Source organism: Neolamprologus multifasciatus, chromosome 22, assembly GCF_963576455.1.
Source record: "Neolamprologus multifasciatus chromosome 22, fNeoMul1.2, whole genome shotgun sequence".
Taxonomy (NCBI): domain Eukaryota; kingdom Metazoa; phylum Chordata; class Actinopteri; order Cichliformes; family Cichlidae; genus Neolamprologus; species Neolamprologus multifasciatus.
Genome location: NC_140459.1, coordinates 14,693,876 through 14,705,925, shown reverse-complemented (window position 1 = coordinate 14,705,925; position 12,050 = coordinate 14,693,876). Strand labels below are relative to the sequence as shown.

Here is a 12,050-nt window from a genome sequence, read left to right as displayed (position 1 = left end):
GATTTGCTAAGAGGACAAAAAGCTTTCTCTTTTTTTGCCTTTGAAAGAAAGAGCTTTGAGTGGTTTCACGAGGGACAGGAGGTAATGGATAAGCCTCTTGACAGACTAACATTGTCCCGCTCTGTGTTTTATTAAAAAGTGAAGATTTCTGCAGCTTTCACAACCAAATAGCTTTCCACAGAAACTGCCAATTATGATGTCAGACATTAGAATAAGACTTCAAATAGACACACATCAGTGCTCACACAGCACAAAATCAGACCAGAAAATATGGCAGGAAACTGGCAGAAAAAAAAAACTAATACGTAAATGACCAGTATAGTGGATTTTTTTTTACAGTGGACTCTGTGTTCGTATTAAAGTATTAAATCTGGAAGTCCATGCCACGAATAGCTCTGGCTTAACACTCTATACTTGACTGATAAATGTACTGATAGTAAAAAGAAAAACAATTGCTTTATATCTGAGTTTGCAGCATTTAGAAAATATGCCGTGCCATAATCACTTTTTCTTTTTTTTTGTTTTCTTGTTAGATGTGGTAGTCATAAAAACACTCCCAATATAATACTATCATGAAAATATATTACTGTATCACGATATATAAAGTTATGTTATTATACATATATTAGACATACCCTAACCCTGAAATGCAGACAGAAGGAATTTATTGACTGTTTATTTGCTGACTGTATGTTGATATTAGTGTTTATGTGTGTGTGTATTATTATTTTTATTCGGCTTTATGTGTGCTGAGTGCTAAATCTGTGATGTTGCTGTGACAGCCGGTCAGAAAGACCAAATTAGAGGCTTCCAGGGGTTCACACAGGTGGTTCTACTCCTTTAGACAGAGGGCTCTGGGTTGGGTCGGGATGGGTCTTTTTGTACATGGTTTATGCACTGCCTGCCTCGTATTATTATTCTAAAATATCGTAGAGAGTAGAAGGTACTGCTGTAGACCTCTGGTGCTGAAACATGGACAAAACGCAAACCCTGAACAGTTAAAACTGTGGCCACTCTTCTGCCTTGGTAGCATATTGGAATTGTTTAAGATGTGAAACAACAGCTGTGCTGCTGAACCGGCTTCTCTTTGATCCTCACTAGTCCTTGAACACAGCCAGAGTTTCTTCCTATAAGTTGGTCACAATTATTGTGCTCTCTTCTCAGTATTTTTTTTTTTATCCAATCAGAAGATCAGTTTTGCTCGAGGGCTTTACATGAAAACACAAAACTCCATTTGAAGACTCAAAGGCTCTTCCTAATTTCAGGTTGTTTTTCTTTTCATCATCTCTGGCTGTTGTGAATTTAATGTGGCAGTTCTCGATGTGTTTCAGACTTTTGTTGAGAACGAAGAAGAGACATTTGGTCAATATTTCAGCACCAGAGTGCATCGCCTACTTTTTTCTACTATGAACTACTGTAGCCTACTATAGCCACAAGCTAGTTTATTCTTGTATAAAAGCACTTCTTCTTATGAATTATAACCTAAAACCTTTTCTTTCAAAGATAGAAGCACAATGATAAGGTAGACGATGCCTTGTATGTAGAAATAACCTCTTTCTCATTTTTCTACTACGATGATTCAAAGAAACGACAAAACAACAAATAAGCTGAGGTAACACAGGCTGTTGTCCTACACCACAAAATACTGTTAAAAATGACACTTTCAGTATGTGCTGTGTCATTTTTCTTAATATATTTGTGAACGCATCTACACCACACCTTTTTTAGAGTAAATAAAAACTATTTTGCGTAAATAAGCACCAATGTGACTTTGGAGTCTCATTTCTACAAGTGATGATGATGATGATTGTGATTGGGGGAGCTCATTGTCTTTTTATGCTTTTTGTTATCAACCCTTATCATCCTCTCTCCTCTGGTTTATTCTCAAAGCAGATTATTTGCTCAAGGTTTGCTGCAAAAATTTAAACCCAGAGAAGCCGAAACATGGCAGCTGCTTTATTCCTTCATTGCTGCTATAGCTTTGTTCATTAACCATAGGCTGAGTCGAACCTGGTAGTACTTTTCCGAGTCTTGATTACTATTGGTTTAGTTTTTCAGGACTAGTTTTGATGAAAAACCTGAATCTGAAATCCCATTATGCAGCTGATTTGTGTTCTTCTTCCTCTTCTTTGTTTTAGCTAGGGCTCCTGTCTCTTTTGTTCTCTTTGTTCTGTTATTTGAGTAACTGTATTTCTATCAACAAAAGCTTGTTGAAGGGGAGCAGTGCTTTAGCATCTCACATGTTTCTGTGGAACCAGCTCCTGGTTTGGATTCAGGAGACGGACACCCTCTCTAATTTTTAGATCAGGTGAGCCTGAATCCTCCCTTTGTTGTGCTGACATAGGCTTAGCTTTTCGGGACTTCCCCAGCAGATCGTAGCAGATGGCCATCCCTCCCTGAGCCTGGTTGTGCCTGAGGTTTCTTCCTGTTAAAAGGGAGTTTTCCCTACCCTCTGTCACCTTTGAGTGCTTGCTTAAAGGGGGTTATTTAATTGTTGGTGTTTTTCTATTATTGTAGTGTCTTTACCTTTTAATATAAAATGCCTTGAGGTGGCTCTTGTTGTGATTTGGTGCTATATAAATAAAATTGAAATGTTGGGTTTCTTTGAGCCATGAATTTAGGCACCTAAATAATGATGGAGGGGAGGGATATAATTTATTTATTTTCTGGTGCTTCCTTTGTTTAGAACTGTCCCTCTGAGGCTTTTTTGGGACCTGAAATGGCCTGTTAGGAACAATATAATGAACAAGATAACACTGGGCATTTTGTTTCACTTTCTAAGGCTTGGTCAAAACATGGTGTAAACATTATGAAAGCACAGAGCCGTCATGTTTGCACGTTATGTGTTTGGTCAGTCTTCTCCAACCTTTTGCGTGCAAATGGTGCAGTGAGGAAATTCATCAGAAATCTTTCAGTCATGCGTATTGATGAGGCACCATTTCAGCCGCACGCAGTTATTTATAGCCACAGTTTTTGCTTTTGGGCCTGTAAAAAAAAGTATTCCCCCTTTAAATATTCGTCTCACGCTGTGTGTCTGAATGTTTTGACATCTCACTCTGAGTTGTTTTGCCTTCGAGACAGATTAGTGGGCCAGTGATTTGAAAACAAGCACAGTGACCCCAGTAAATAAGTTCAAGTAGTTTTGATGAAATCTGTTTGATTACAGTCATTCTTCTATGCTGCCTGTTTGTTTGTTTTTTATGAATACCTCCTCAGACACTGTCGTATCAGAAACAGCTTTGTTTGGCAGAAATTCATCAGGACAATGCCCTCTCCTACTGTTCACAGCCGCGAACGTTTCCTCTTTATCACAGCAAAATGTCACGAACTGAGATCTCAGATTTATTTCGGATGGGGTCTTTACTCAGTCAACCAAAGACTAACTAGCTAATTAGATCTCAGGCTACCTGCTGTGTTTGCCTTTGAGGAAGGCAGTGGTATAATAACATGGAGTGGGCACAGATTTTGGGGGTGATAAAGCTTGAGCAAGTGTGCAGCTGCATATCTGAATGCCTCCCTGTAATGATGCGTGTACATGCGAGGTTGGGAGAATGTATTAGACATTCTGTGTGTGAGCTTTAAAAAAAATAAAGGATGGGTTTTTTAATGAGTTTGTGTGTGCGAAATAAAACCAAAAACAAAATGTGGTTTGTGTTGAATGTGTTTGCAATAAGATGCTTTATTACCTACTCAGGTGTTCAATCACAGCTGATAGGTTTAAGGGAAGAGAGACCCGTTCCCATTGTTTTCTGTCATACAGTGAAAGCTTGACGGAGCTACAATGGCCTAATTTTCTGCTTAACTTTGTAAATTATAACAAGTTCCGCTTTAGTGCTATACCAGTCAGAAAAACAAACAAAAACAAAACAAGGCTTATGTCGCAAATGCAATAAATTTTCAGTCTTTCTTTTAAATGCGTTTCTTAGTATATCATTTTAATCTTGTAGAGAACCCAAACATATTCTGCGAGCAGTCTTTGGTTCAAGTTGAATGATTTTAGTCAGTGGCAGGGTTGGGGTTTCTTTGCCAAGCCCAAATAAACTCACCTGTACAGCTCAGAATCGGTTCAAATTAATGCATTCTCATTCGCGCACACTCCTCAGACTGCAGAAGCCAGTGATCAAGCCACTGACCTGCTAATTCATTGACCACCAGATGTACCTCGTAAGCCACTGCCATCGTGCACACATGTGGCACAGTGGTGCAGTGATTAGCGAACAAAAACGCATATGAGGCTAAACTGGCAATTCTTAAGTAGTCATAGGTGTGAGTGTGAATGTCCTTTCTGTCTCTCTGTGACAGACTGGCAACCTGTCTGGATGCATAGACAGGTGCCGCATTCTCAAGGCACGAGTCTCAATATTAGAAGCAGGTGTATGCCTTATACTGTCATCACTGCCACCCTGCTGCAACTGACTGAAGCATCCTGATGTCAGGCTGAGCATGCATGACGTCCTTTTTCTGATCCCTTGCATGACCATCTGACTATTCTTGGTGGAAGTGACTTGACAGAGCTATCGAGATGAAGTTCTCTAACCTGTACAACAACACGGCCTGTGGCAGTTTGAGTGTCGCCTCCACATTGCCAGAGATCATTAGCATATCCAGACACTTCCTTGGCCAGCATTTAGTGTTGATATCTCTCCCACTGAATATGCCTGGGTAATCTTAGGCTGGCATGTTCATTAGAGGCAACCAGAACCCATTGCAGCTGGCTGCTGCATTTATCTGTGAATGGAAAGAAATTGCTCAACAACAGATCTGCAGTCTGTTCTCAGACAGGTGACTGCTTGCACCTGTCTGAGGTAATACTGTCAAGCACCGTCATTATAACAGTCTTGTACTATACATACAGTGTATATATCTGTTTTGTTTGTTTGTTTTTTACTGCTATTGTACATCAGTAAAGTGCAGGAGCCCATTTTTCCAACTAGATAAAAGTCTAATACAACCCAAGAAAACAGTTTAGGCATGAATCACACTTTGTAATATCTGTGTTTGGCACTGTCATGTATTTTTAGACTCATATGTTTAATAACAAATATTTTTGGCTTATGTAGTAAGGAAAGTACAGGGGGTATAATGAAGTGTCCACAAAGAATTGTGCCAATGACCTAGCATGCATAAAAACAGGACCATCACTAATACACAATACTTTGACTCTGTTCATGTTACAGTATTGTGTATTAAAATGTGGGTAGAAACTGATGGTTACAAATGTTTATTTGTGTGTTTGTAGTTTCCTGGGGAGATAAACTGGACTGCATTTTTGTTGGGAACTGTTATTTCAATATAACGGAGTCCAGTACAGCACGTACCCAACAACTGGAACCTCAGTAATAACAGAGCCAACACACGAAACAATAAAATGCAGAAAAATCATAAAAAACGGCCTATTAAGGTTGAATATGAGCTAAATATGATATTGTAGTCCATTTGTAAGAGTGTTTTGAAGTGCTTATTTTACTAGTTGACCTCTGTGAGGCAAACATCCAAAATGCTGTATGCTATATGTGAGGCTCATATGCAATACATTAAAACCAAATCAAATCAAAACAAAGGTTTTATGCAGTGAAAGGTTCATTAAAACAATGTAAATATACATTTCAAAACAATTCTATGGGGCAACAGTTGCCAAGTCATGATGATGTCATAGGCTCCATTCCCCAAATTCCACAGTTAGGTTTGATTTTGTGATCTGAACACTTCAAGATAAACTTCAGACAAAAAAACTAAGAAAAACAGTCACAAAACTCAAGATGAGTGAAGAAGGCCAGCCGCCATACAAGTCGAGCTCAGTGTATAATGAACTCCGTTTGGAGGGACAATTTTGTGATGCAATCATCAAAGTGGAGGATGTTGAATTTCCAGTCCACAGGATCATCCTGTGTAACTGTACGCCGTACTTCAGGTGAGTTGCTTACCTGATAATGTGAAGGACAGTTGACGGATTTATACCTGTGAAAAATCTAATTCATGGTCTTAGTCGGTGAAACAGTGCCAACAAAAAGGAATGGGTTGAATCATAAAACTTTTGTGATAGAAAGACTTTGTCACGGTCAACTGACAGATACACCCAAAATATAATGCAAACATTTGCAGATTTCATCTTTACCTTCACAGAGCTCCAGATTCCACTTCAGTAAATGTGCCATTTAAAAAGCACTGTGAATCACTTAGTGATCATGTGAAGTCTAATTGAAGTGTTTTATTAAGTTAAATAAATATCTTCCCCACTGTTATTGAGACAGTAAGACACACCAGACTTCCTGATACTAAAAAGGTTGAACTTTGTTATACAGTTATACGCTGAGCAAAAGTTTTGAGTTGCCTCTCATTTGTTTATATTTTGCTTTGAAACAGATGATTTTTTTAAAAGTCCAGTTGAGCAATAGTTCTCAAAGTGTTTTTTTGAAGACTTGTAAAGGTTTTGTTTGGACATTTTTCACCCTTTTTAGTCCAGTGCTTGTACCAGATCATTTTCAGAGGAATGGTTTTGTTTTTGTTCATTTGTTTATTTGTTTGTTAAGCCATTTAACGCTGATATATGAATCATTCAAGCATAAAAAGGACACTAAAACTCAAAGGATGAACCATTATTGTTTCTACACATAACGCATACTTAGTGAAGAACCAATTTTAAAGACAAAACAAAGAGTAGCACGCATAAAAAAAAAGTAATGGTCTACAGCAGTTGAACAGTATCTGAAAGTCATGTCCTTGAGAAAAAAAGAAAGAATCCAGCAAATTTATGACACAAGACCATTTAATCCATCTACTTATCATGAAACCTAATCAGAAATGGTTATGGAAGGGAAACAGAGACTGTAAGTAAGCAACATGCACTGGAACTTCCATAAGGAAAGGAAACAGACTGAGGTATGCCAAATTACACAATAACTAGACTAAAGATCAGGGCAAACTGGCCTTATGGAGTTGATTTCAATATTTGTCATAGAGGTACAACAGTGAGTGTTTAGAGTTAACTTTAAAACACGGTGGAGGCTCTGTCATGGTGTGGGACTGCATTGTGTTTGGCAATAGCTTCATAAACATGGTGCCAATGTAATAAAGACACTGAAAACCCAACAATCAAGCGCACTAAACATGTACAAACTCTGTTTTGGAGTTATATACTCTATGACAATATGGACTAGACATTACAAGACTATCACAGTAATCACATAGTAACACATGTAATTAGGCAATCATTTCCATTCCTGTCAACAGATTTTATATATTTATCCTACTTGTGCATGACATAGTTTATTATCTTGTTACCTCCACACCTTTTAATATTCTCTACTCTGACTCCATCTCTACCCTCAGGTCTCTTTTCACCCACTGCAGCGACCCAGACAAACAGGTCTTCAACATACCTGGCTTGTCTCCTGAGATGATGGCACTCATCATTGACTTTGCATACACCGGCTCAGGTTCCATAACGGGGGAAAATGTAGTGGAACTTCTCATGGCAGCTGATCAACTCAATGCAATGGACATTGTGAAACTCTGCTCTGACTTCCTCTGGGAGCAACTGTGCCCAGAGAACTGCGTTGGCATTTGGCAGTTCACAAAAGTATGCTTATCACCCGAACTACGCGCCAAGGCCTACCACTACATCATCAATAACTTTGAGAAGGTTGTTCTTGAGGAGGAGTTCCTGCAGCTAACTGTGGAGGAACTTGCTGACATCTTTGATAGAGAGGACCTCAATGTGCAGTTGGAGACCACTGTGTATGAAGCGCTTACAAAGTGGATTAGTCATGTACCTGCAGAACGGGAACAACACCTCACCGCTCTGTTGTCCAAGGTCTATAAACTTTCATTACTACATTTAGTTTGGACTTAAATCTTCAGCATTTAAGACATAGATTGAGTCAATCCATCTGGGTATAAGGATGCTTTAATATCTTGAGATGTTGCTCTTTTCAGCTGTAGCCAAACCACATTTAAGAAATTCTCTTCAAGAGCATTACAACCGTATCAGATCTCTACACACATACTATAGAATAAATTATATTTATTAAGTATAGTTGCTATGGCTATGACTAAAAACTGTCCCTGTTGACAAAAAGGCTAATGGTGTCTGACTTTGGTCGCTCTCTTGCTAGCAATAAGAAAATTAAACAACATTAGGAGCATTATCCTAAAGAAGCTTGAGTTTACTAAAACTGATGTAGTTGAAATTCATAGTCATATTCTCTTCTGTCATCTCTCTGTAGGTCCGACTGGGATTGATGACTTCAGACTACCTAAAGGACAATGTGCTGTCCAGTGAGCTGGTGGAGGCCAATTCTGAGTGCCTGTCCATGATAAGGAATGCCATCTTTGACATACATGATCTAGGAAGCAGACCCTTCATGTCTGGCTTGTGTCACCCTCTTGCTCGTCCCCGCCTGCCTCATTCCATCCTGCTGGCCATTGGGGGGTGGAGTGGTGGTGATCCAACTAACGGCATCGAGGCCTACGATTACCGGGCTAACCGCTGGGTCAACGTAACGAACAACCTTGAGTGTCCTCGTGCTTATCATGGAGCCGCCTTCCTCAACGGGTACGTCTACTCCGTTGGTGGCTTCGACAGGGTGGAGCATTTCAACAGCGTCCGTAGGTTTGACCTGACCACTCGCACCTGGAATGAGGTGGCGCCCATGCACTCCCGCCGCTGCTATGTGAGTGTGACTGTGTTGAACGGGTTCATCTATGCCCTGGGAGGCTACGACGGGCATGTACGACTCAGCAGTACAGAGCGCTATCAACCGGAAATCAACCAGTGGAGTCTTATTGCACCGATGCACGAACAGAGGAGCGACGCCAGCTGCACAACACTTAACAACCAGGTGGGTGAAGTAAAAGAGTAGCAGAGAAATAGAGTAGGGTCTCAGGCACACAGGCCTAGAGACCTGTCAGCAACCTTTGGTAACAACCAGTTGCTAGGGAAAAATGTGTACTCCTCAGCTGGTTAGGCAGTGGTTGTATGAAAGACTCTACAGATTTCTACAGCAAATAGTTTGTGGGTATTTGCAGACAAGTCAGAGTACTCCATGCAAACCTCAACAGTCTGCTAACGACCAAAGGAAACACAAGGAGGCTTGTGGTGCAACACCTTCTTGGTTACAATTTCACAGTAGTGACAGCCATCAACCTCCAGCAACCACTTGCCAACCAGTCAGGGAATACACACTTTACAGTGCAGCGAGGTGCCAGATAGGTCACAAACTGGTTTCTATGTTCATGTTTTCAAATTTTAAAGTATAGTTTAAAAAGTTGAAAAAATTTGAAAAAAAGTTAAAAAGTTGAAAAATATACTAATATATGTATATATATATATATATAGTTTCTAACTGATCTCAAGTGCATCTTTGCATTTATGTACAGTACTTTAGTTGAGTTGACTTGTCAACTAAAATATAACAGATATTAAAAAAAAATTTGTAAAACACATCATTATTTTATTACATTAAGATCCCAGATTACAATTATTTATTTGCATTCCTGAACAGAAAAATTAGCCTTATTGATTGAATGTTATGTTTGATTCATTTCGGGCTTTGTGGCTCAAAGAAGTCCCACATACTCAGGTAAAATTTGGGTATATAAACATGTTTTTATTACAGGTAATTGTAAAACACACACATTTGTTATTACACATTTGTATTTTTCAGTTGGACACTTGGGTACTGAGTATCGGTCTTACTTCACAAATGATGTGGAAACATTTCACTTACAGGTAACATTGTTTCCAACTGAAATCTAAGAAATGTAAAAATATTTAATGTCCCTTTTTTGTTTTCAGATTTATATTTGTGGTGGATTCAATGGCAACGAGTGTCTGCAGACAGCTGAATATTACAACCCAGAGAGCAACCAGTGGACGATGATCAGTCCCATGAACAGCCGCCGCAGCGGGATAGGTGTCATTGCATATGCGGATCATGTCTTTGCAGTAAGACCACAAAGTAGTGCTGACACTCACGTAACATACAAATCAAATCTGTAATGTGCTTTGATCAGCAAGGCTTAACACAGATTTGGCTGACACAGAATTTTGTTAACTTTGTTTGGTATTTATCAATGATCAGATTCCTATCCTGACCACAGGTTCAGAGAAGGCATTCTTACTCATTCTATGTATTAATTTAACTGATTAGGGATGTTTCTGCCTCATTAATTTTTTGTTTTTTTTTCATGTGCCTCATTCCCAGAATGTTGTGTCTTTGATGATTTCACTGATGATTTCACATTTCATTCAGTACAACAGAAATACTTATTCAAAACCAACATTGTCATCCTCATCGTTCCATAGAGGACATATGTTAGAGACAATTTCAAACTTATCCTGCAACACCTTTAGAAAAATGAGGGAATAAGCCAAGTGATTAGAACTCATCCTCTGGGGACGGTAGGCATTTTAGCTTTAAATTTATCTTTCTATTTGCCTTAAAACCATTTATTTAGTTGATTTGCAGCTGCACCCTTTGGTAAAAGCAAAGATTTTAGTCTCACCTTCTGAGACACACTTCTTTATTTAGCTAGCTACCGTTTAGTATTTATTTTTTATTCAGACTAAGTCTCTATTCAAAAAAAGGAAAATTTATTATCAGCAGAATGCAGTGACCTTACCCTGGCGCTGACCTCAGGGTCTTTGATCAGGCTTTTAGGCCCCAAGGCCTGTCAGGGCTACTTTAATCTGTTATAGGAAGAAAGGGCTGGAACTCAATGTTCCTTTTTGGACTAAAGGCAAAAGAGCTGTGAAGACATTTATACTGAAAACACAAATACTTTTTGTCGAGGGCTATTCATCTTTGTTGATAATAGCGTGGTGTAATAGACAACAGTGCTTTAATAGCTGTAGTTGAGGCTTGAGTGAAAAAAGGTCTCATATAGACTTCCACAACAGCTGGCTTCTACTTTATTTTACTTTCTCCTTTTAATTCAGAAGTCATTTTCACACACCCCTGCACCCTGATCTTTTCTAGACATTCCCAACAAATGTGGGCCTGTGAGAATGCAAATACTGGGACATTAATGGGCCTTTTTAAAAAACTTTTATGTGTAAACTCCATATAACAGCATGAGAATATGTCAGGTAGTTGTTCGCTTTATCCAGGTAAAACCCTAAACCAATCAGAGTATTTCAAGTAGTCAGATCACACCTAAAGCAAACAATCTCCTTGTATCTGCTACATATTAAAGGAAACTTTGGACAATATTGCAACTTAATTCTTCCGTCACTTTCTGGAGTATCTGTGCAAAAACAGCTAAAGACATATAGCAGGTGCATTTTCTTACAGGGGTACGGTGAAGCTGGTTACACTTACATTCAATCATTTGAGCCACGTATTTACTTTTAGGTTGGTGGCTTCGATGGAAACAACCGTCTGCGCACCGCTGAGGCTTACAACCCGCATACCAATACGTGGAACTTCGTGTCCTCCATGCTGACCCCCCGCAGCAACTTTGGCATTGAGGTAATTGACGATCGCCTCTTTGCCGTCGGGGGTTTCAACGGCTTCACCACCACTTTGAACGTCGAGTACTACGACGCTTTAACCAATGAGTGGTATGAGGCGTGCGACATGGAGATTTTCCGCAGCGCCTTGAGCTGCTGTGTGGTGTCCGGACTTTCCAACCTGACTGAGTACACCTTTCCTCGTGACTTCCTGCCACTTGCAAATGTGCCAGAAGAAGCAATGGAGTCAGCAGAGTCCACGTAACATCTTTAAAGTGCAGTACTGCCATGTGTCAACATCTGAGACTCCAACATGAAGGACTGAAATAAATCTTTAGAGCATTAAACTGCTGGTGAACTGGACATTTTTTGTAGATATTTCAAAAACTTTCAGTATGTGTGTGAGGAGAGCCTGCACTGTAGATACTGGGTTTTATTAAGAGAATGCAATTGCAACAATAACAAATTGAAAAGATTTTTTCATTCCCTGTAATGTATGGCTGCTGAGTAGCCATACCAGACATGCATACAGGGTGACCAGATCACAATAAGCCGCATGTCGGACTTTTCAACTCTTGCTAGGTAAACACAATAAGAA

General features: G+C 39.4%; 1 protein-coding gene across 1 annotated transcript; it reads left to right on the top strand.

Annotated features, from left to right (window-relative positions):
• Positions 1 to 5,647: 5,647 nt before the first annotated feature.
• On the top strand, positions 5,648 to 11,799 carry LOC146493171 (kelch-like protein 10). The gene is made up of 5 exons (XM_085148941.1): positions 5,648 to 5,911; positions 7,330 to 7,813; positions 8,226 to 8,840; positions 9,797 to 9,946; positions 11,355 to 11,799. Exons 1-5 carry the CDS (start codon positions 5,760 to 5,762, stop codon positions 11,715 to 11,717), a joined length of 1,764 nt encoding a protein of 587 aa, XP_085005067.1. The 5' UTR covers positions 5,648 to 5,759; the 3' UTR covers positions 11,718 to 11,799.
• Positions 11,800 to 12,050: the final 251 nt, after the last annotated feature.